The sequence below is a fragment of the Hoplias malabaricus genome, chromosome 10 (genome assembly GCF_029633855.1).
Source record: "Hoplias malabaricus isolate fHopMal1 chromosome 10, fHopMal1.hap1, whole genome shotgun sequence".
Lineage (NCBI taxonomy): Eukaryota > Metazoa > Chordata > Actinopteri > Characiformes > Erythrinidae > Hoplias > Hoplias malabaricus.
In genome coordinates this window covers 19,727,758-19,753,915 of record NC_089809.1, presented here as the reverse complement: position 1 = coordinate 19,753,915, position 26,158 = coordinate 19,727,758, and the positions used below count along the sequence as shown (strand labels likewise).

The 26,158-nt window shown below is 38.7% G+C and overlaps 1 protein-coding gene across 1 annotated transcript in view; it reads left to right on the top strand.

The window, feature by feature from the left end:
* The window catches only part of si:dkey-225n22.4 (collagen alpha-1(XXI) chain), a 106,067-nt gene that overhangs the window by 78,165 nt on the left and 1,744 nt on the right, over window positions 1–26,158 (top strand). Inside the window, exons 22-35 of the mRNA XM_066683329.1 lie at window positions 4,140–4,334; window positions 4,469–4,523; window positions 12,482–12,526; window positions 12,767–12,820; window positions 18,327–18,380; window positions 18,621–18,674; window positions 18,939–19,010; window positions 20,151–20,186; window positions 20,588–20,632; window positions 21,475–21,507; window positions 23,102–23,248; window positions 24,368–24,422; window positions 25,438–25,629; window positions 25,743–25,820. Of these exons, the coding sequence (XP_066539426.1) occupies window positions 4,140–4,334; window positions 4,469–4,523; window positions 12,482–12,526; window positions 12,767–12,820; window positions 18,327–18,380; window positions 18,621–18,674; window positions 18,939–19,010; window positions 20,151–20,186; window positions 20,588–20,632; window positions 21,475–21,507; window positions 23,102–23,248; window positions 24,368–24,422; window positions 25,438–25,629; window positions 25,743–25,820 (1,115 nt within the window). The remainder of the gene's footprint in view (window positions 1–4,139; window positions 4,335–4,468; window positions 4,524–12,481; window positions 12,527–12,766; window positions 12,821–18,326; window positions 18,381–18,620; window positions 18,675–18,938; window positions 19,011–20,150; window positions 20,187–20,587; window positions 20,633–21,474; window positions 21,508–23,101; window positions 23,249–24,367; window positions 24,423–25,437; window positions 25,630–25,742; window positions 25,821–26,158) is intronic.

Here is a 26,158-nt window from a genome sequence, read left to right as displayed (position 1 = left end):
AAACAATGTTTCTTTATTTTGTTTATGTAAATACTATGGCTTTTTTATGGTGCTGTTTTTTAATCTGTTTTTTAACAGAAAAGTACTGTGAACAAAACAGATATTAAATGTAAAATTTATGATTGCCAAAAATAATACTGTAATGTCATATAAATTTTGTATATAAAACCGTATATTTTGCAGCAAAATTTTGGCAACCACAGCTGCTGTTTTTTACCATAAATTTTACGGATTTATTACAGTGTAGAAGTCAATCTTTTAATATTGGAGGTTTTGGAGGTTTTGAATGTAATAGAAATTCTAGTCTCTACATATTGACACTTCTCTGCATTGACATTCTGAGCTCTATGTCATCAGCAATATGTCCGTGTGATTTAAATTAATACAAAAAAAAAATGCTGTCATTTCACTAAAAAGAGAGTTATGTAACAACCTTATGGGAGAAGAAATTCTAATACACTATGTCATCTGACTATTGTGTGCTATGTGACTATTTGGTTTTATGTGATTGGGCATCAAAGTTGACAGACAAAAGCCTACTGGAATAAGCCTTAATAAATGTATAAAGGTTTATGTCTGTAGTCCTGACAAGCTTGTGTAAGAGGTATGCAGCCTTTTGAACACTGCCCTATAGTACTGTTACCCTTTTATTCAATGAAATGTTGTTTTACCTAGTTTATATGTTTTGGCAATGGAAACTGCTACTTTGATTTATATGCACTGCTTGAAAGTCTTGTTTTGTTTTTTGCTCCAAACAAACCTCTCCTACACATGTTGATTGTAATGGTTAGGTCTCTTTTTGCAAAGTGGACAACTTCTTTGCAGTGGTTTCATAAAACAGTAAGAAAAAAAGCAATCAGAAAGAAAGCTTTATATAGGCGTGCAGCTTGTGTTGGGATGATTCCAGTCAGGAGCCCTGCCCCAGCCCCAGGCCCTGCCACAATGTTTATAAACCTCAGAGCACTTGGCAGTGCCACCATCCACACCATCAGAACCACAACTCTGTGAGAACATTCACAACCCAGCCACCATGTCAACATGCCCAGAATCTTACCTTCTAATCTCCATACTTTCAGATGCAGGCCTTTTACTCAATAAGTCTTCAAGCTCTTGGCCTTTCAAAACATCCTGAACAAATGACAAATGCACATTAGAATGACAAATAGTGCTTTGAGTTTTGTCAGCCACATAAACATGAACGATTCTTTTAGCACTGCAGTTTGGCTGTGTTCAGATGGGGAGGCTCTTGCTCACTGATGGCTCAGAGGACTTGAAAATTATTCCCCAAAAAATTCCTTCTAGCACCAGATAAAAAGGAGTCATAAGATATTTCTGACTCAGATAAAAAGCATATTAGATATTCAGAGCATCAGTGAAAGAGAACAGCTCCTTTCTATGGAACGATGTTTGGAAATGACGTCAAGTTACTGCATGAACTGCTATTTACACACAGGGAGCTCCATCACTTGCTTTCATAATGTCTGTGGTATGCCGTTTACAGTTTTTCAAAATCATTTCAACTGATAAACCATGATGAGTTTGTTTTGAAACCAGAAGTTGTTCATTAGGGAGAAAAAGGGAGTTCGACTAAAATTTGTCTTACGAACTGCCGCCTGCGGTCAGGAAAAGATCAAATGCAGCTTCCTGTTCAGAAGCTTCTTGTTTGAATTTAGTTGTGTTTCTTCTAGATGTCGTTTTAAATCTATTACCAGTGCACAGCCACAGAACCAACAAAACACTAACTTACTTCTCACAAATGCATGAGGCTGAAATCAGCTTTTAATTGATCTGCTTCCTATTCCACCTAAAATGGTGCAGTAGGTGCCAGGAGGTATCTACCACACTGATTAATGTAGAACTGGAAAACTGACTTGATTGTGCAGTCTATGAGGACAGAGTGTTGTAGATTGTTCAGTTCTGTGGATGTCCACTGGTGATGGACTTAAGGCCTAATGTTACAGTAAGAATACAACTATAACGTCAAGAGGTATCACAGCGCTGTTTTTGTTAATAAAATATAAGAGAGCCATTGCGGAGCACCTTTATATTGAGGTTGACCCAACTGACGAAGTTGTATGCCTTTTGTGAGTTTTCATTTAAAGGATATCTGGAGAAGAAGAACCTTTTATCTACCTTCAAAGCAGTTAATCTTACAGTTCATTTAAAAATCCCTATCGATAACAAACACCACCTACCAAACATAAATTGTGATTTTCAGTTTGTACATTTAACTCTCAATATCAGATAGTGTGCCAAAACACTACTCAAAATGGTTCTGAAGACAGTACAATGTAATTGGTTACTAGCTAACAGGCAGGGATGAACGTAATTGGTTAGTACAGGTTAAGCGGAGATGTTAGATAAAGCACCACAATCCAGTAAAGCTCCACCTAGACCCCCTGTCTTTGCATGTTCTGACTGCAAGAAATTTGTATGGAAGATATAAATGTGCAATATGACTTTCTATTTTGTTACTGTAAAAAAGCTATGGATGGTTTTTCTTTAATGCCCATTTTTACATTGCTGCCTCTGAGGCAAATCCTGTGGCATATTATATTGCTGCTTCAGAAGTAGCAGAACTTTATTGTGTAACATTCTGCAGCTTTCTCTGAGGCAGCCAACATAACTCAAATAAAAGTACATTTTCAGAGTTTGCCTCAGAGGCAGCAGAGCATTATAACATTCTGTAACTCCCACAGATGCAGCTTCATTATCTTTGATTCAAGCAAAACAAAATGCTGTATTTTTTTAACAGATTTAACACACTGTAATTTCTGGAAGTCAGAGCAGGCAAACACAGAGTAGTAGGGGGAGCTTTACTGGATTATGACACAGTATTTGAAAATCTCTGCCTAAATTCTGTTAATCAATAAGGTTAATACCCATCTGTTGGCAGGTAACAAATTACATTCCATCTGCCTCTAAGGCAGGACTGCCTTCAGAACCATTTTGAGGAGTGATTTTTGCACACCTACAAGTCTTCTCCATTCTGTTTTTCACCTCCTGCCCTCCATCTGGATTTCATGCGTCCTCTGATTCACATGACTGAAATCCTCAACCTATTGTAGATGAGTGGTATTATCTCAGAAAATCTGAACACGGATTGGAACTTTTCTAAGAGCTCCTTATTTCCTCAGGAGAAATATCTGAGCAAGAGGAGACTTTTCATTACTATGTGCTGAAAATTTCTAGAGCTTCTTAGCTAGGTCTGAATTCTCTGCTATAAAACTAAATGTGACTTAAGCTTAATGAGCAGAGTTCTCTGTCTCAAAGGCCAATTTGCAGCAGTGGTTGCAACAACCATCTTTAAACATCAATGATGTTGTTGTGGGTTGGGTAACACATGTAATGAATTAGTATTAGCTTTGTTTCTCTCCGCAACTGAGTGCAGCGCACAGACCAAAATGATGAAACTCAGGGCCAGACGGCATTAAAAATTTGATTCCCATCTGCACTGAGAGAGAACCGAGCTTAAACAATTCTGCAGTCTCAAGTCAAAAGAAGATCCGGCTAATCTTGGCAGCTCTGCGCTTCACTAGAGGACAGTGGCAGTAGGAATCAGAAACCAAAGACTTCCCAATGACTGGTTTTGTCATTAATGTCAGCCCCTCTCCACTTTACGGACTACTGTATGCTTTGCTTGGCTGCATTAATTACTCAAGCTTCTCAGTGTCTGATGTCGAAAGGAGTTTAGTCTAAAGCACTTTCAGCCGTGAATGAAATGAAAGGCACAGCCCCGTTAATTTACTGTCTCAGATAAATCTTACATCACATGCTTATATAAGCCTTATCAATAATGGGTATAATATTTAAATATGAATGTGTAGCATTTCATTGCCGCACTCCAGTTTGAGTGTTGCATCACAGATGTGAGTGTATATATATATATATATATATATATTTCATATTTGGTCATAAACATACAGGGGGAACAAATATATCTGTAAGTCCTATAGTGTCTATGAGAGGAGTCTGCCGTTTTGAAATTCACTTTACTCTTCAGGAACGATACCTTTCTTTTCTCTCATGTAATTACATTCATGACCTTAAACTCCCCCTCGCTATCGCACTCTCACAGAGTGTTACCTCTCAATATCATTCCACTCTAACGATCTCTTTAGTTTCGCTATTTGATCCAGTCTCATCCCTGCCTTGGAAGAGGCTTTGAGAGGAATCCACGCAGCCCTTTCGCCATCAAATGACTCATTAACCCGGACGCAATGCGAGAGGCGTCACTTCAAAGTGACACACCTGTTCCCCTTCCCTCATCACCCCTCTCATCTCCCAGAGCTCAGGGGAGCAAACAGAAGCCTTGATGTTTCCTCCACGCTGCTGTATGTCTTTCAGTGCTGTAAAGCCTGAGTAAACCCAGTGGCAGAAACTTTGCTGATGTGGGTGCAGAGGGCTCGAGGATCCGGTTGCGTGTTTGCAAGCATTAATCAAGAGATTGTTATTCTCTGTTTTGTAGAACTAGCAGAAGAGAGCTCATTCATGAGAATGGACCTATGGACTGCCTAATGCAGGTGCTGAAAAGTTGGAGTGTTTTACATTGGCTCAATGCGGGTCCCTCCTGTAAATGCCACACTTAAAAACACTCAGAAAAACCATAATGGACCAGAATTTAACACAAAGATAAATATTTTTCCATAAAACAAGTGCTTATGCTTCCATTTCAGTGGATATCAAATGCTGTTTCTGGCAGAGTAAATGTAGGCTCTTGTTTCATACCTAACAATCAGGGACTCAAGTGCCTGGAAAAGGCTTTCAAAACAGCTTGTACTGTTTTTCATTGTTTACATGCTATATCATAACTGTTCTCTCTCTTTCCCCTTCTTAAAGTGCCAAGGAACCTAAATCCATGTTTTCTCTCTAGCAGGTTCCACTTGCTGCATTGAACTGCTAACGCAATGGGTACAAACTATGCTCTTGTAGTGTAAACAAAACAGCCCTAATCTTGGGTAATGCTAACACAATAATACATTAAACATTGGTTTGTCAATTTAATATAAGATAATCCTTTAATAGTCGTAAAGCAGGACTATGCTGTTTTAGCCCAATTCCCAGTCTCAGACCTATGACAGAAGCATTGAAAAAAAAAAAGATTCTGAGAATAAAGTTAGAATTCTGAGAATAAAGTCAGAATATATAGAATAATATTGTTGGAAATGCATCAACACGACATGACAACTAACCCTGTCAGTGCAGCCACTGACTGCAATGCAAACAGCTTTAGTTTATTGTACAAGTCCATAAGCCATAACACAATGGAGCCTCATGGGGCAGGCTGCTGCTCCCTCTAGATCCATTATTTTTGTGATTATTAATTGTATCATATGAAACTACATGCCCTCTTCTGAATAACCGGGTTCTTGAACCACTGATTCAGCATTCAAATTTTAATAAAATCTGGTTTTGATGTGCCAGAGGACTGAATATTTATTCCTGAAATCTATACCATAGCAATAGACTGCATTCCTCAGTTATACTGTGGATGTGTCTGCCTGTGCAGATACGTGAAGTGAAATATGACTTTTTTCTCCAAATGTTTCAGACGTTAATCTCAGAATTATTCTGACATTATTCTCAGAATTCTGACTTTATTTTCGGAATCTTATTTGTTTTTAAAATGCCATGGCCTTAAAACTCTGTTGTACGGAGTATTAATATTTAGAAATTCACTAATTTCATGACTTGCGTAGTGCATTACACACGGAGTATGACGTGATTTGGGATTAAACCTCTGTGTTTTTCTCATAATTTTTGATGTTTTAATGTCTCTCTTAAAGAGGTACTATAGCCCCCTATTGTACTGGCATGATAATGCAACTGATTTTGTATTTGTCTGGATGGAGATATTTTCAAAAAAATATATATATATATATGTTTTTTTATTTTAAAAATATCCGGATCCATGTGAATGATAGTATTGTTTGTCATTGTTTTTTTGTGATCCTTGGTTCTTGGGTTTGTTTGGTCTCTCTTGTGGGCTTTTGTTTCCTTGTGTATCTGTGTTTATGACTTCCGTAATCTGGGTTTTGCTTTGCCCTTTGTAGGTTATGACATGTTTATTTTCATGTTTATGTCCTATCTCATTTCTTATTCTGTTCCAAGTATTGCATATAGTAACTGTCTTCGATTGTAGTCTTCGTGATTGATGTTCTTTGATGGTTGCCTTGTTCTTAGTATTCTCTGATGCTCCCACTTCCATATCTGTTACATTGTTTCATAAAGAGTTTCCTTGTGTTCACTTCCGCCTCCACATTTCACCACACTAATGACTAACTTGCATTGTGCAGGGAAATTATATTGCATGTTAATATTACAACAAAAAAAATACAAATCTTTGTTGTATAAAAATGTAGTGTATATGTGTATATGGGCTGCTGGGAGTGATGTTGGTGGTAATATTTATCCTGTGACCTCTTCTTTTAGTGTTTTGAAGGGACTATGTACTTTTTTAATACAAAAAGTATAATATAAGAGAGCTAGATGTTGTATACTTTCAAACTGCATCTCATTATATTATTAGTATATTAATAATCTCAGTGAGTAGCTGTTTAGTCCTGCCTGTTCATGTGGATATTATAGGTAGTGCTTTAGCTCTGACTGCTCTTTGAACAAGGCACAAAATTTTGTTGTCATTTACATATATCAGTCTTCAAGGCATAGTAACAAACAGCCAATTTAATGGGTGCAGCAGGTGACTGCCTGTGAGGGGTTTGGTGTGTTCTCCCTGTGTCTGCGTGGGTTTCCTCTGGGTACTCCGGTTATTCCCATGGTCCAAAACCAAATGTTGGTAGGTGGATTGACGACTCAAAAATCTCCAGGGTGTGTTCTCGCCTTGTGCCCAGTGATTCCGGACCCACTATGATCCTGAACTGAATAAGCAGTAGTTTCCTACAATAAATGAATGAATGAATATATACATATATATATCAGAGGCGATTGCTCTAAGACTGCAAGGGAAGCTCAGCTTCCCCTAAAATATAAAAAAATAAGTGATCAAATATATACGGTTGTGTGTACATGTCATTGAATAAATATGCACTACAGCGCGCTCAACTTTTGTTCAGAATCAGTTTCTTATCACTGGTAAAGACGCGGCTTTCCTCTCAATCATTCCCTTCACGGTGCTTTAAACAGTGCGGACGCTGAGCGTCCACGGAGTTCAATAGCGAAGCGGCGAAGTGCAGCGAAACGAGACGAGTGATTGGATAAAGGCTGGGCTTTGTCCCGCCCATCGGACGCTCAGTGTCTCTGGGGGTCTATGGGGCAGTGGGCTGGCCTCGGCTGGCCCGGACGCTCAGCTTCTGCATGATTGATTGGATGATCTGTCTGAGGCTGAATCCCTTTTTGATTGACAGCGAAATGAGCGAATCAGCGATCCTTTGGTGTAAAGATCCGTGGGAGCATTACATTTTCACTCTGTTCTGGGTTGAACCGGAGACTTTCTAAGTCCTTCTAGCGGCATTTTCTTTGTTAAAAACGACTAGCGACAAATCGAGCTTCTATTTCTGGTGGGGTTTTTGTAGCTGCTTGTGTTTGCAGACTGACTTCTGTCACACTTTCTGACTTCTATCGCAGTTTCTGTCCAGCGGGTGCTGCTGAGCCCCTCCACCGTCACAAAGCACTCACAGGCGGACACACTTCACATGGGCCAAGGCCGTTTAAGCAGCCTAGCTCTGCTGGCCGTTGAGAGGACACTAGTCAAGTCCCTGGAAAAGACGCCTTGTTGGTACGACAGGGTCATAGATTATTTTCTTGAAAAGGAATATATATATATATATATATATATATATATATATATATATATATATATATATATATATATATATATATATATATATATATATATATATATATATATATATATATATATATAAATAGTGAGGCTATATATATAAAATAATATGTTATATATTATATAATAATGTTTGAGGATAACGTTTTTAATGAGCCAGGGTCACAGCCAGGTTTTACACAACCACCTGATTTTGCAGAGCCTCTTCAATCAATGGCACTGTGTTGTTTAGTCCTGCTTCATAACAGGCTGGTGCAGTGTATAAAGGCGTGTCAATCTAATTCATTCATCTCCTGTAATGGCTTCATTTTGATCACATCAATTCATGAATGGATTCATTTGGGTCACAGTGGCAGTCATTGGGTGCAGGGCAGGAACACATCCTGGACATCACAGGGCATCACACACTCACCCATTTGATGAACAGGCTTGCTCATTAAAATATTAGGACCATGCCCAGACAGTCAGATATGATCACAGTCTGATCACAGTCTGGCTTAACACAGTGGTTCTCAAATTTTTAGGGCAAATACAGTTCATCCATTCATTCATCCATTATCTGTAACAATTTTGGGGAAGTAAGCATTTTGAGAGAAATAAATACAACAAGAGAGGTCAATTGAATATGTGCTTTACTAGGCTATATGTGAAAACAGTGTGGTGCTTGGAGCAGGTGCTCCCAGCGGCACCCAGCACTTGTATCAGTAGTTGAAGGAGGCGCGGCACTGTTAAACAGTGTTTAAGGACACTAATGATGTGAAAATCTGCCACGTTAATGTACTTCAGTTAAGTGTACTCTCTATTTTTATGCCTCTAGATTTAGTCCTTTTGGGCTTAGAAGTATTTTTCTGGGTTGGTCTCGGTTTATTTTCTCATTCATTTTGTTCGTTTTGCAATAGTCCAACTTGCTCATGTCTATCTCTAGCCTTAGCATACATCCAATAAAAAGCTGAAACTGGGCTTTATTTACATGGATTTTACAAAATACTGGGAGATCGTGCAGGGGAATGTTGCTCAGTCCTTCCCTTACAGACTAAACTACTATTTATTCATGTTAGCCCATGTTGTATTTTTTTAAAACACTAATTTTATTAAAGCTTAATCATGAAAAGTGCAAAACACTATGTAGTTTACACATTAACAGATTTTTTGTTATTAATTAATTCTTTAATTAAGTAGTAATTGTTTCGAGATCATCTGGCGTACCACCATAAATTTTACATTTAAGATCTGTTTTGTTTACAGTACTTTTCAGTTAAAAACAGATATGCACCATGAAAAAAGCCATAGTATTTACATAAAAATAACAAAGAAACATTGTTTTGCCATAAAATTAACATGTAAATAGTGTGACAAATGAGAGAATTGAACAGGCATTCCTGAAAGCACCATAGAAATGTGCAGTATCTGAGGGCCACAAATGCAACCCAAAATCAAAAAATCTTAAAGACAGACAAAAACTCAGAAAATCACAGAAAACATGGAGAATCAAGGCATGCTGGGAACTCCCTAATGAGTCTCAGCTCCTTTCAGTACTGGGACACTTGTACCACCCATAATGGTTTGTGCATTTAACTGTGAAATAATGTATTTTTTACAGTAAAGGGATGTAAAAATGTGTATTTAGGCTGATAAAGTTATTTATGGTATTTCACAGTTATAGAATCTGTTTTCAACCTTTTTAGAGTTTACAGTCATCTACTGTCATGGTTATACAATTTTTCTACCGTAAAACTCACAGACATTTTTTACAGTGTGGTATATGTTGCTTGACCTCTTTACTGAAAAACAATACATGAGGATTTGCATTTTAAAAATAACATGCTGAATTAATGCCAAAACTGAATACAGTCACCTCAAAATGTAATCAGTAAACAACTCTATTGCTTTACATCGTGAGATACTTTTAAAATAAATGTCTCATTGAAATGCATTACATGTGAGATTACCTTTAAACACAAACATGCAGAAAACATTCGTTCATTCATTCATTCATTATCTGTAACCGCTTATCCAGATCAGGGTCGCGGTGGGTCCAGAGGCTACCTGGAATCATTGGGTGCAAGGCGGGAATGCACCCTGGAGGGGGCGCCAGTCCTACACAGGGCAACACACACACACACACACACATACACACACACAAACATGCCATAATAAAATACAAATATTCATGCAATCAGCTCAACTGTATTGTAGTCCACTATGTGGCACTGTGAACCTGCCAAAGCAAAATGCAAAGCAGGGATTTCATTTCAGCTGAGAGCAGTGCTGTATTCGTGCCACAATTGATAAGCAATCACTATCCAATCAAAGTCCTCTACTGAATTTGGGCGTGGTTTGGAAAAGCAATGACTTGTGTGGATTGCATTAAATGTTGTCCTATTGCAGTGATAGCTTTTCAGTTTGGCACTAATCCCTCTCCATAGATTTATTCTTCTGCGTTAACTTGACGCGGAACCAACACTGTTGTAAGCGTCTCAAACATCTTTCTCTACATGAGGTGGCCAACTACGGTCCGCATAGTTTAAGTCACACGTATTTTAGTTATCTGGCACTCTGAGTTTTTACACAATTGTCCTAAAACCGCTTTAGTTTTACCTTTTTGACGATATTGTAATATCCTGCATTTAACTGAGTCCATTAGATGAAGCATTAAAGCAGAGTGTAATAGGTCTTAATACACCTGGCGCAGCAGGTACTGTTGCAGTCACACAGCTCCAGGTACCTGGAGTTTGTGGGCTCAATTCCCGCTCTGGGTGACTGTCTGTGAGGAGCCTACCTGGTGTGTTCTCCCCGTGTCCATGTGGTTTTCCTCCGGGTGCTCCGGTTTCCTCCCATGGTCCAAAAACACACGTTGGTAGGTGGATTGGCGACTCAAACGTTTCCGTAGGTGTGAGTGTGTGTGTTGCCCTGTGAAGGACTGGCGCCCCCTCCAGGGTGTATTCCCACCTTGCACCCAATGATTCCAGGTAGCCTCTGGACCCACCGCGACCCTGAACTGGATAAGCGGTTACAGATAATGAATGAATGAATGAACACTTGCCATTGAGTGCTACTACCCCTCTGGAGTCCCTGATCATGCAAGTGTGTTATAAAAACTTGCCTGCTTTAAGATGTCACAAATAGACTGTTAACGTTTCTTGTAAGTGCTGCTTTAAATGCTATATTGGTTTTAACTGTGATACACCAAGCAGTAAAAAAATAAAAAATAAATATATTGCGAAATCAGGTTCGCCCATAAACGTTCACATAATTAAATGAGTCTGGCATTTCATTGATATTCAAAAATAAGATAAATAAGATAAATATAAAATCTATATTAAGGTAGGTAGGGAAACTTTACTTCTTAGGTTTTACATGTAATTTATATATTTTAGTTCCCATTCCCCATAACCCCCACCCCTCGGCCCGCCAGTCAATTTTCATCCCAGTGTGGCCCTTATGCCCATCCTTGCTCTACACAATGCAGAACACAATGTAATGGTTTAGTAGAATTACTTTTATAAGTCTTTAAAGTGGAATATTTAGGGAGTAGGTTGTTGATTGAGATAGAGCATGAGGTGCTAGGAAAGTAACTAATACAAAGCCGGCACCTTTTTCCCACATGGCATCACTTCTTGTGGAGGTATTTTTTTCCCTTTGTTCAACATTTTTATTCATCCCTGAAGCCCACATCATGTCCGAGGAAATCTTTCGCTATGAATGTGCTGCTGTCTGCGTCTCTATGTGTGGAAGTGAGAAGTTCATTTTCCATCTTCCAACTTCTGACCAATCACAGCCATTGCGAGACGCGTTGACGTGTTTCCTACGGAATAGGGTCAACACAGAAGCATAAATCGGGCTTTACACTACAATCTGTCAAGAGAGTTGAAAGTGAGTGTTTAATTGCCAATTACCAAATGTATTTGATGCAGACAAAACATAAATGGATGGGTTGGAGCTGTGTGATTAAGGGTTAAAAGGTATCCACTACATGAGTGGTTCCCACAGTGGGCAGCAGAGGTATTGTAGGGGTGGCAAGGCACTTGAATGAGATGCATAATCCATTTCATGTTATATTTCCATTGTATTTCTTTTGTTTTGTTCGGTAAAATGTTGTAGTTTTGTATGAATTTCAAAGTTTAAAATAAATGACACTGGAGTATGGAAAGAAAAGATATGTATATATACTGTATGTTGGAGTCGGGGCAGAGGGAGGCTCCAGAGTGTTCTCATCTACAAAAGGGGGCACTGCAGAAAAAGTTTGCTCTACACTGTGTTGCCAGTTCAACTCCATACAGTCAGTCTGAGGTGGCCTCAACAGACGGACTGCTTCATACAACTACATTTCCAAGATTGTTATCCCATGTGTGTAATTGTATGTAACATGTCTGGGACTTCCTAAAGAAAGCAGGGAATTCAAGGGGCTTCCATTAAAGTCATTAAGGAGGCCTGGGAACAGTCAGAGTCACTGTGTGGACTCTTTACAGCACTGTAGAATACTGTATGTACATCTTTGTCCAGGAGCTTGTGGTTTTTCTTGGCAAAGGTACCATTTCTGTAACGACTTTGCCAGAATGTAGAATTAATCAGGAGCAATAATGAAGTAACAGAAGCTAGAAAAGAGGACCAAGATTAATGGTGTTGTGATGGAGCCCGTCAGTCAAGGTGGACTTTTTGATTCTTCTCTTATGTCCTCAGGGTATTATTGGACTTCCTGGTGAGGTGGGGCTGAGCGGACCTCCGGTAAGACCTCTCCTGCCACTCTCAGTATTCTTACAGTTTTCCATCGTATTGTGGGGCTCATATGAAGGGAATAAATCCCACCGTGCGATATCATAATGCAGCCCTTATTGATTTTCTTGGAGTATTGTGCCAGACACATAATGTTAAAGAAACCAGTAAGACTTGCACAATCCCTTCGCAGTTTGTTGCAGTCACAAGAAGCACATTGGTATTGATCTTGGGTTTGTCTCTGGAGCTTAGGGGGCCAAAGGATCGTCTGGACTGAAAGGATCTCCTGGACCTAAAGGACCTCCAGTAAGTGAACATCCCTCTTGAGTACCGCAGCTCTAACCTCTTTGCCTTATCTATTCTTTGTGACAGCTGACCCCCTAAGATTGGACATGTAAGAGAAATCAGATTGAAATTCTTTCCAGTCACCTTAAGACAGGCTCCTCGCTACAAAATGTGGTGAGGGAGAGCAGCAAAGTTTAATCACATATTGGTCAATGGAATTTGTAAAAGAAGCTGTTGGACAATGGCACTGCTCCAGCGCATCGAAAAAATACATCAAGAAACAACAGTGCTCTGACCTCTGTTGGTAAGTGTAGCGTGCTGCAGTGCTCAAAGCTTCTGCCACTGACTTTATTGCTGCCATCTTGTGGCCCTACACACAGATCTTCAGTCAGACTCATTCAGCTCTTCGGAGTGGAATATGATTAATTCATTACACTAATTCATTACACACTCACTTCACTTCATTTGGTAGGAAAGCCCACTTAAGACCCAGCAAGCCTCAGGGTTCTGCTAAAAATATACCACAGTTTAAAAGTAAGAGACCACCCGTCATTGATTTAATTTGCAGTCAAAACAACCATTAAGCACAAGTTAATCATTTATTGTTTTTTCTGCACAAAATATCAGCATAATGTATTTAAAAGAAACTAGCACACAAACCTCAATATATATTTCTTTCAGTATTTAAGGTGTGCATTCTTTGCTTTCACCTATTTTCAGGAGAATAGCTTTTAGTTTTTCCAATAAATCTGCAGAGAGATTTGCCCACACTAGCCTAGGGAGTTGGTTTCGCTTTCTGCTTCTAATGATTCACCACCTTCAAGCAGATGCCAGTTCATTGTTCCGACAGCATCTGCAGCTTCTTTGTTGTTTTGTTTTAAAAATGATTTACTTTACTGTCTATTTCCTTTTCTCAGTAAATGGTTCTTCACAACTTTGTGCCCTTTCAGACCCATAGCATTGAGTTGTTTTTTTCACAGTGGAAGCAAGGACAGAAACACCTGTTTTTTATTTTATTATATTATATATTATATTTTTTTGTTCTTTTTCTTTTCAAAAGCCCACTTGCAAAAAATCTGGGACATTGCAATGAAAATAGGTTGTATATATGAAACAAAAGTGGAGCTTAGTTTACTCCTGTTCATCAGAGTGTGACAGTTTTTGTTTTTTTGGCATGATTTTTAGGTGCCCAAATATAGCTTAATAATTCGACAGCCCTTTGGAACTGCTGTTTTTCCAACTGGTTTTGCTTTGGCTTTCTCTTCCTTGTCCACTTGTTCTTGACTCGTTTGCAGAAAAAAATGAATAACCACTAAATCAAATGAACAACCATTGAAAAAATGTGCATAACAGCTGTTTTGACTGAGAATTAAATAAATGAAGAGAAGTTTCTGACATTTACCCAGCACTGTAGGACTAGAAAACAAGTGTAAAATGACTACGGATCATGAATAAATGAAATATAAGCATGTGGATGGGATGAAATTATGTTCTCTGCAATATCAACTCGGGGAGGAATGTCAAAAGTGCGATGCAATTAAACAAGATCTTTCCCACTAAAGTCTGTGGGAGAAAAAAGGCGAAATGGAGTGAAATAATCTGTGTTGACGTGTCAGGAAAGATGAACTGCTGAGGGTCTGTGGTAATTTCTGCAAAGAGGTCTTGAGAATGAATAGCATACTAAGCAGCTCTCTCTTCATGGCCAGCACACTGCAGCTATAGAGAGCGTCATTCTGACTTAAACAGTACAGAGCAGAATACACAGGTTTCATACAATCATGCTGCTACTGCACCAATCATGGGTGACACAATCCATCAGGAGTTTTTACTTTCTGATTGTAAATATCAAACATATGTTACTTTTACACCCATCAGCCGTAACATTATGACCACCTCGTTGTTTCTACACTCAGTGTCCATTCCCAAATCAGACCTGCTCTGTGGTGGTTCAGTGGGGATCCATACTATTGAAGAACAGGGTGAAAGGTGGAAAACAATGTATGCAGAGCAACCGTTGGACTACAAAGTGTTCCTGTATTGTCAACTGAGCTGATGACCATAATAATGACCATTTAGTGCAGAAACAAGGGGTGGTCATAACGTTATGATTGATCTGCCTATGCAAGGAATAAAACATTAGTTTTTTGTTAATCTGTTGTAGTTTAAATGGCAAAATGGCCTCTATCTTGACTCTCAAATATATGCACAACGTAAAGCAAACTATTATGGATCATTTGAGACCTGGAGAGTGTGTGGCATTTATTTAGTGCCTCCTTTATTCAGCACCTCTCTGAGTTCCCAAATGGATTTTGAATTAGGTAAAAACATTCTGTAAATTGGGCTTGTAGATGGGGCATGGGAACCACAGTGCAATCAGCATTTAAATGCATTACAATTTGCAGGTATATTTCCAGCCTCATTATACTGTACACTCATTAATGCCTAAGATGTAATTCCATGTGAAACCCTTGCCTATTTATTAAAATTAAAAAAATAATATTAATAATGTCTGTATAGTAAACTACTTTTACAAAATGTGGAAATATAGTTTTGAACCAAATAAACCAAAAGTATACGTTACATTTCCTTCAGGTCAATCCCTCATAGCCTGGTACAATACAGTCTTCATGAGGCATTATAAATGTGTCATATCATTAAAAATGCTCTATACTTTATAACCTTTTTTTATTATACCTTATGGATTGCTAACAATGCATTAGAAGTCATGATATCATAACCCAGTTATAAGAATGCATAACTTGTATTTGTGAGCTCTCAGTAATTTAAGGCATATATACAACTAATGATGATTAGTTAGGTGGAAACATGTGGTTATTCATTTTCTTTTTGACAATCCAAACCTGTCATAGTTGCTCTAAAAAATCCTTGTAACCAGATTGCAGTGTTAAGATGACATGATGCTGTCTGGAAAATCACAGTGTTGAATGAAGACCTCTGATGTGCCATTTTTCATGTTTTTACGTGACTCCATGCTATTGTGGTTTCTCGTATGAAGCATGACATTTCCTTTCATAATGTACCTCTCTGCTATTTAAGTGGTTTTAGGGCAAACTGACAGACCCACTCTACCTCACTTCCAGTTACAAAATGCCATCTGTAGCTATGTAATTTGACTCTGGCTTTTTAAGCTGGGCTTTTTAAGTCTGGGTGGACAGTGGAACCCAGCAGTTTAGAGGAAATCCACAGAACAGCCAGGTAGTGAGAGCTACTCCAGAGTGAGTAAGTTACTTGTGTTTTCGGAACACAATTGTCAACAGATTAGCGCACAGTTGACTCAAATGAGCTCTCCACTGACTGCAGCAGCTGTGTTTGATGCTCAGCAAAGCATTTAGTCCATGTGTGAGCTGTACTGCAGGGGATAGCTCCACTGTGAATGTATTTAACAGTGTGGGGTTGCAACAACAAGATTTGGAAAGAATGCAGAGGTTGCTTTGCAGAGAAATAATACATACAGTGAGCAAAAAACCCTATATTTTATATCATTGACTATTCATAAGGCTTTATGAGGAGTTATATGCCTTGGTATGTATCATGCCATATAGCAGTGGCACAGTGGTGCTACGGTTAGAGTAACTGTCAAACAGCTCCAGGATCTCCGGGTCCTGGTTTCAATCTCTGCCTTGGAAGACTGTCTGTGAGGAGTTTGGTGTGTCTGTGTGCGTTTCTTCTCACATTCAAAAAAGCACACATTGGTAGGTGGTTTGGCTTTATGATTGTGTACAGGGTGTGTACACACAGTGACCCTGAACTGGAAGAAGTGATTTCAGAAGATGAATTAATAAATGCATTGTTTATGGTGAGATGAAGATTATTAAAATTATTTCCTTCCACAGTTTAAACGTTGTAAGGTGGACTGAGTGTTTGAATTTGTCCACAGGAGTGAGTGTGTAAATTTGTCCACAGGAGTGAATGTGTGATGCCTTCTAATGGACTGGGCCACTGTTCTGAGTGTGCTTTGCCTAGGGCCCAAAGATTCTGGGTAGGGTTCAGAGCCACCGCAACCTTGAGCAGTATGAAGTGGATATAGATGATGAATGTATGTATGAATGAATAGTCCTAGGCCATGTCATAGATTTCCATTACATTGTAGGAAGATAGAAAATATGAGACATTGTGTAGAAACTGATTAATGAAGCTGTAGATAATTCTAAAAAGACTGAAAAAAGCAGTAAGGTGTTGGAATGATAATATGCTGAAATGAATCTATAATGTACATATTAATACCTCAGCAATAAATTACATTTAGTTCTAAATAAAGACAAACTGGCTCTCTATTCCAAAGAAAAGATTTGTAGTTGACATGTAATAGATGGTGTTAGCCGCTGGTGTAGAAGTCTTATTAGAACACGGGTTCTTTATGAACAGGGTGTACTACTGTTCATAGAGTAGTTGTCTTCATATAAAAGGCAACATATATGATTGTGGGGAACTGCAGTTCTCTCTGGTTTGTTTACGCACAGAAGTTCCATGTCATTTAAAGTGGTTTGGTGTGTTTGAGGAGAAAATACTTTTTGTATGTGGTTTATGTGTAAGTGTACCCTGTCTGTATGGTTTTATTCACTGCTTGAATTACCACAGAAACTCATTTGTAACTTTTTTAGTTTTGATGATTTTCGGTCTGTGTTTACTTTCATGCAGTTAGCCATCTCCTGAATTTAGAATGAACCTAAACAATCAAAAAAAAAAAAAATTAGTCAATTTTACCTACCTATGAAACAGGAATAAAACAATATATCCATCTCTTTTCATGATTTTCAACATCTGGAGAGCTGAAATTTATTTAAAAAATAGTTTTAACAAAATAGTATAATCTATAATAAAATTAAGAAAAAAACTAGCTCATTTTATTTGCCTGTTACTCTACATGAGTCTTGTATGTTCTCCCAGTGTCTGTATGGATTTCCTCCAGGTGCCTTAGTTTCCTAACAAAATCTAATGACACATGTTGATAGATGGACCGTCCTTATGAAACTGTCCCCTGGTGTGAGAGTGTGAATGCATGGATGAGTATTTGATTCCCGCCTGCCTATTGTTCAGTTACCATGGGTATGCTCCAGATCCACAATAACCCTGATCAGCATAAAGCAGTCAAATGAATATATGAACAAACAAATGGATGTGTGAATGAATGAAGGAACAATGAATGAATGAATGGACATATGAATTAATGTGGGTTCATGAAGGCATAATATGGGTGTTATAATGCCCATCTATGCTGAAATGTTATCATATTACTATTTATACCACTGATGTTTAAAAAAAAGAATGAATTTGAACCTGAAAGAGCACAAATGAAAGAATGATTTCTATTAATCTTATGTGACTTTATGTAATATTCCAAATATTTGGCAATTTCCTACAAAAGTTCTTATTTAGCATTTTTTTTATTAGTAGCTATCAGTAAGGGCAACTTATAATTCCTTAAATCAGCAGAGCGTGATATCTCCTTTGACCTTAGCCGTCACACGGTGTTTAACTTTGTATCTTCTCTGCTTCAACCCCTCAGGGCACCCCAGGCCCACAGGGACCCCCTGGAGCAGATGGACAAACTGGCCCCAAGGTAAGCCTAGTATTAAAACAAACTTTTCGCAATTATGCTAAAGCGCTGCAGTTTCCTGTGGGGATAGTTATATGGAAATTGCATTTATTCTCTTCCAGAATTGTATTCTTATCAACTAGATTCCAAGAAATAAAAAAGCTGGACAAATAATATGGCCTGGGGTATTGCAGACATCATGCACAATGCATGTCAAGTGTGTTTTTTTCTTGCTTCCTTGTGTGTGTGTGTGTGGATGTTTAGGGTAAGACAGGGGAGCAGGGGCCAGGAGGATTTCCAGGTGAACCGGGGCAAAAGGTGAGACCTCCCTGGAGCCATATTAATGTTTCTCATGCCGAAAAATTTATTTCAGAGAAATATTGAATCCAGTTCAAAATGCCTAAATTATTCTCGAGATATATTTTTCTGTCAATATATCTGACTGAGTAACAATTAATGATTATTCATCTGAACTCCCAGTCCTTCCCCAGCGAGGACATTCAGAGCACATTTCATTCCGACACAGAGAGGGATAAAGATTTTAAGTCAGTAGCTGATTCTGATGTGTTCTAATTTTCCCAGGGCGCACAGGGCAGCCCAGGCAGCCCAGGGTCAGTCGGTGCAATGGGGCCTACTGGCTTTAAAGGACAGAAGGTAAATTATCCCATAAGTGGTCTAAGAGTGCTTCAAATCACCAAACTGCAAGGATCTGTTGATGTGTTCATCATTAAGGCTGCACATAGCAGTAATTCATCCAAATGCAAGTTTAGGTGCTGATACTTGAAAGTTACTGAGGAGTGTCACAGTCTAATAAACAGTAAAATATTATTTTACCACTAACCTCAGATTTAATCATTCAACCATGACAAACTTGCAAATTTGGCTTCTTTAATTTTGCATTTGAGCTAAAAATCTATCAGTGCTAATAAACACTAGATGTCAACTTTTCTCAAAGCACACCAAAGTTTTGTTAAAGTTGGAGTAGGTATTTCTGTAAGAACAATCAAGTTAAATCTAGTTTTGCAAAATAGCCACTCTCTAACCTCAGCCACATCTCCAAAATGTGCGCTGCTTGGCTACAGCTGTAAGAGTCCTAGAGAGAGAACACTAACAATAGGAATTCAACAAGGGATTTTCTAGCCTTTCTTTATTTTCTTTGTTCAAGCAGTGCAAACTGTCGTAGATGATATTATATCTAAATAAAACGGTGTCCTCCTACTTTTGACTCACCCTGTATATATAATACCTATATGCCATATCTGGAAAGAGTATATAAAGAGTAGATTATAAACTCTATCAGCACTGCTGTGTCTGATCCACTCATACCAGCACAACACACACTAACCGACCGGTCCTGACCACTGAGGAACAGAGTGAAATGAGGATGAGAAAGCATGCAGTGAAAATGGTGGACTGCAATCTGTAATTGCAGAACTAACAAGCGCTTACCTACTCCAGCTTTAAGGCTCTGCAATGTGAGCTAAGACAAAAGAAAAGTAAAAGAACTTCACAGTGTTGTCTAAGACAATTAATAATAATAATAATAATAATAATAATAATAATAATAATAATAATAATTTGACAGTGCTGCTGAATGAAGCAGTCAGCCATTTTATATTAAAGTGATTGTTGAGAGATTACAGAGAGACTGTTTGGTGAAAACAGATGTCGTGAATTTTCTAGCAAACAAGGTTGTTATAATAGGAATATTCACCTTGTCTCTAATTTCATCTGAAAATGTCTTTTTTGATACTGCATGACATAAATCATTACCCTTTTCCCCCTTCCTTTCAGGGGCAAATGGGAGAACCAGGGTCAAAAGGCACCCAGGTACAGCAAGGATTCACCTCCAGAATATGAGCTTTTAAACCTCTGAATTCTAAAATTTAATCAGATAAAAATGAGTCCAACTGCTAGCCATTTTCTTAATTGACTCTTTTAAAGAATTTAGATATCCCAGATATGTTTTAAACACATGATACATCTCCAGTGAAAAAAAAAAAAAAACTCTTGTGCTAGAACAGAGCTGCCAGAGGATGATTTGTGCCCCTTACTTTAAGCAGTGTCCATGGCTGGCATCAGATTAAATCTGCAGAGTATTCAAACTAAACTCCAGCATGCTCTCCTAAAGGTTACCCTAAGCCTCAGGTTGCATTTAGGCATTAAATGCTAATGATAACCTTTTAGCATCTGAGACCCCCTAACAGAACCCACCCTTCATCATCTTTCAGGGAGAGAGAGGCAGTGACGGAGCTCCTGGGGTCCCTGGCCCACTGGTAAGTGGTTATACACCATATGACCACCAGGTGGCAGCACACCAGTGGTTTCTACACAATAATCTAAGGGGCGTTAGGACTGCATTTAGGTCTTTCAGGCTTTGAGGCCTGGGCTATTGCAGTTTGAAAAATGCTCTCAAGACAGATTTAATAAAGTTTACTCTAAAGCAGGGAAGGCACCTAGGGCATGGTTAAAATCACCTACAGTTATTAAAAAAATAGTAGACCACTTACGTTAGGGGTGTGTGATAAACCAGAAACTTGCCAAAATATCATTAGACCCTCCAGAAAGACACATAGGAAAGGAAGAATTAGAAGGATATATTGATTCTCAGTACAACATCTTCACCACTGAAAAGTCTGTAGGTCTTATCTCCATGTGATATTGCACTTCTATCTTGTAACCTGTGGTAGGTTATGGCTTGCAGACAAACCTGATAAATCTCTGCATTGCACACAGCTGTGGAACTTCTGGATAATTAATGCATTTTTTTTTCTGCACTGGATCATTAGAAAGTTACCTCAGGAGGTCTAAAAATGGAGGCTCGAAACTAGGTGATGATCAGAAATCAGCTTTTAGAAATGTATTCAGAGCTGGAGAACCGCGGCCAGTTGGCACTTTCAGCTTTATTGCACAGCTTGGTTTTCGTTCGTTACGAAACCTCCAGCCCTCCCTCCATTCTCCTCTCACCGTGAACAGGAAGGATGTGCTTTTTCAGTTCTTTTTTTTTTTTTTTTTTTTTTTTAATAAGGCTGACTTTTCTCTTTGATATTTCTGTGAGAAGTTTTAACAGTCTCTCTCACTCTCTACCTCTCATCCTCCCTCCCTCTCTCTTTACCAGGGCGAAGCCGGACCCAGGGGAAGCAAAGGAGAGGTTTGTAGAATTAGTCTGGCGAATTACATTTAATCTATTTGGCCTGGTTTTCTGCACAGGAAACGAGATTGGGCCTCCTCTCGCCGAAGGAACAAGAAAGAGTGAAATACTTCAAAGTTGTGACAGACATGTCCACGGGGTGTTTACATTTGACAGGTTGACAAGTTATTGAGCCGAGCCAGCTTCGGCTGGAGCACAGGCAGCATGGAAGCGACCATTGCTGCCAGTGCCATCACTTCACTGACACTTAAGGAAAACACACAGAGCACACTGGACCTATTTTGTTAGGTTTTTACAGCACTGGGGAGGAAGCTGTCCCTTAACTAGGCCTGCATTAATCCACACTCACAGTCTGAGAAACACATGTAATCAGAGAATAGTCTCTGCCCAGTAATTAGACTGAGATTCATAGGTTATGGTAAACTGGCCTCAGGGACTCTTTCATTGAGAGTCATCTGTCATTTTAACCCCAAAATAAATAACATTTTACACTCAATGTTGTCAAGAGGGCAGTGATAAAGTAGAAAATATATCAAGAATTTGTAGCACGTTCCTTATTCAAATATGGATCTTTACCACAAAATTATTGAATAATGGATAAATCAAAAAAAGAGAGAGCACCCATGGGTTGTAGGTGACCTCACACACAAAACTCCTTTAAACTGTCGTGTTTAAATTGTTTTGTTTCTTTTAAAAGATGTAATCCTCATTTACATGTTAAAATAGGAAATATAAGTAGGGATCCCTCAATTATTTATCTGCTTCACATTTTTATAAAGCTCAAGCTAATAATTCCAAATAGCACCACACTCCCTATGTAACGTAATAAAACTAAAAATAGTGCACTCAGACTTTGCCCTAATTCGACATGCATACGTGAACCTTATAACTAACTAAAATTGTTTTCGGCATACAACGTGAGTGCAGAAACCATTATTTTCTGACCTACACTGTGCCCTACAGAGGGTTTAGAGAGACATTTGGGATTTAGCCACCAATTACCTACATTTTCAGACAAAGAGAACTACTTCATTTCAAGGGGTGTCTACAAATTTTTGGACCTATTATTGTATGAGTAGTGCCAGTGTTTAATGTGCTTATTAACATACAGGCAAATGTTGTGAATGTGTCTCATGTCTCTCTAAGCATTCATTCACACTTTTGTTCAAAGTTTTTGTTTGTTTTTTGTTATTTTTTTAAAAGTCTTTCTTACATTACACCTCTCTTTGACCTGCTCCATATTATTTTGCACTAGTTCTGGTTTGGGTCAAGTACTGCTTGGCTCTCATCCTGCCCCTGGCACTCCCCAGAAGACATTCAGCCCTTAATTAATGCAGTTCTGCTGATATATAGGACTTGTAATACAGCTTTTGGAAATGTACACTTTGTGACCTCTGCATGCGTCTGAGGAGAAATATAAATCAGCTTTGACAGCTATTTGACTTAATCAGAGGCTGGATAATAAGATAACTAATTGGTCAGCTGAGTCAGGTGTGTGGGCTGGAGATGCTCATCACTATTCTGGACTGTGTCCATCACATCTCTGTAAAATCTTACCCTGAGTGTAAAAGCACTTTTCTTTTCTCCTGTCCAGAGAGGAGTGCCAGGAGAGCCTGGGGCTAGAGGTCTGGATGGAAAGAAAGGGGACATAGGACACATAGGAATAATCGGACCACGAGGTCCTGTTGGACAAGATGGGTTACCAGGGCAACCTGGTGCTCCAGGCTATCCTGGGAAACCTGTGAGTACAACAATTTACCTTATTATATCCATTCATTGTGATATCTATTCTTCTAGGATTTACATTTAAAGCATTTGCCAGATGCTCTTCTCAAATGTGACACTTGCCCAATACTGATGTAACATATGGAGCTTTTCCACTGCATGACATTTACCCGGCTCAGCACGAAACGGCATGGCATTTTTCCCTGCCCGCTTTTCTCCACCTTAAAGCCCCCATCTCTAACAGGAACTGCAGACTTGGAGAACAACAACAGCGACTGCAGTATCGTTAGGCGTTGTTCACTTGTCGTGTATTTGAGTGTTTTTTTTGGGATTTTTTGGAGCTCTGCGTCCCAGTTCTCACAGATCAGCTGACTTTTGGTTGTTGCATGTCTGGCTCTCACTGGAGTTTTTCGTTGGCCACCAATCCAAGAAACATTTGAACCTATTCAAAACAACACGGCATAATTTTATGAACTGCTACTGAGAGCCAGATAAAACAAATATGTTTGTTAGTGTAGCTTGGAGATTTTACATGCAGCTAGATTGTGCTGGAGGTCTCTCCAGTCAGTCTGCTCCCTGCAAGGTTTACACATCACAGTTCAGTCCCGACTCGGCTCATTTCAAAGCAGAGTCAAGTCGAGTCAAGTAGGGACCATGAAGTGGAAAAGCACCAATAGTGTTAAAAGTGGCAGTATTAAAAACAAATATTTTTTCAAGCATTTTTAAAATTCTTCCTAAGTATTAATGTAGTACTGGGCAAAGGTTTGGGCACTGTAGTCAGAAGTTATTTTGTGAACTTCCTAATAATTGAAATATTTCTAATAACATTAGGGCAGGTTAAGGCATATTTTATGTTTAATATTTCTTTGTCAACTTGTTTGTAAATAAATGGAAACTGTGAACTAAATGTAGTAATGTTCTTTCCCATAGAGATTGTGTTTACAGATTTTCACTCAGCAATGTAATGAAATGTAATGTAATTTGTAATGATTTCATTAGAAAAGGTGGAAATAAATGTGAAGAAATCTTACTCCACTTCTAAGCACAGCATGCAACACAGCATAACAAAAGCATTAACAAAGAGAACTGGAGAAGGGGAACAGTGAGTTTTAAGGAACTGTCTGATGTGTTTTAGGGGAAGCCTCCTACTGATGAGCACTTGACAAAGCTCTGTGAAGATGTACTAAGGCGTAAGTAAATAAGCCCTGCGTCACAGCAATGTTGAAACAGCCAAATCAAGGATATGGCCAAAGAATAATACTGGCGTCAGAGTGAAATCTCAGTGAAATTTAAAGAAACACAATTTTTAGTGTACAGATTTATTACTTTTTGTTTTGTTTTTATATCATTTATAGACATTCATAAACAGTGAACTGGAGCATCTGCATAAGTTCATCATGCACAGTTCCAAGCATAATCTAGAGGGGTATAATACCCACTAGGCTTAGTCTGTTTATTTCCTTCAATAGAAAGGCACTGTCTGGAGTAATGGAGCACCCTCCAGTACATTTGACATGAGTAAATGTGGTGTTTGTGACAGACAACTAATCATTCAACACCAGTACCTAATGCCCCCTGTGGCTGAATGCAATTAAACGATTTATCTGGTTTAAAATTCCATAATATTAAAAGCTGTTACCTCAGCAAAGGGGGACTTGCATGTGCAAAATTCCATTAATTTTAACTTTAACATTACAGTCATAGCTGTAAGCAAATAGATTATTGTAGTTACTGGATAATACGTTTGTAGATTAAGATGTTTAGTCATGCAAAATGAACCCTAACAGAACTTATTATGGGATTTACCAAGATTAATCACTCCAGAACACTTGCGGTCTTATGCAAAAGTTGTGCGTTGATGGTGAAATTAATGTATAAATGTTTATGCCTCTTTACTATGTATATGCTGAATTTGATATGCTGGGAGAAATGTGGCATATGCATAATCCGATCGCATACTAGTATTGTATGTCTTATTTTGTTTAGACTGATTAAATGATGTCAGTAAATTCTCCTGTGACATTTTCATAACGTATGCCATAGATAAAATAATATTCCATAAGCAAAAGTAAATTGACTCTAGGTATTCATTGGTAATTACAGATTCAATAAACAATACATATTCTATGGGTCACAAAACCTTACTCACTAGACTGAATATGCTACAAATGCCATGATGCACACCTGTTAATTTGTCTCTCACAGATCAGTTGTCCCAAATGCTGCAGACCATGCTTCCTCGAAGGTGTGAGACTTGCCAGACACTTAAAGGACCTCCGGGTCTTCCTGGTCCTCAAGGACCCAAAGGTTCCATTGGGCCCTCAGGCTATCCGGGCAGGGCAGGCTCTCCAGGTTACCCAGGGTCATCTGGCCCACAGGGGCTTCCAGGGGTCAAAGGTAACACAGACGTACTGCTCCTCTGACACACACTGTTAACAGCTTGTGAAGGGAAAAGCAGACAGACTGCATGCTAATGCACACATGCTCACAAATGATGTAACTTTGTGTAGGTGACATGGGACTAAGAGGCTTTAAAGGCAGCAGAGGTGAAGGCAGGTCTGGAAACCCAGGGCCTCCTGGAGAAACAGGTGAGAGACATATCATTCAATATCAGCAAGATTCACTTATAAGGAGAGCTGACAGCAGCTAGTCTACTTTAGGTAGGCTTCATGTACAGTCTTTAGGGATAAGAGTAATAACTTAGTAATAGTAATTAGTAATTAGTAATAACTAATACGTTATACAGAGTGAGTCAAAAGATTTATTCCAAAAACAAAAGAGAAAATGACATATGACATAAAATGACTTTCTTTTAGGCCATGTCCTGAACATGGTCTTGAAAGACACCATTTTGGATCAAGGGCAAGATTTTTCAATGGGAAGGGGATCATTTAGCATATCAAATAAGACCAGAATTGTCTCCGAA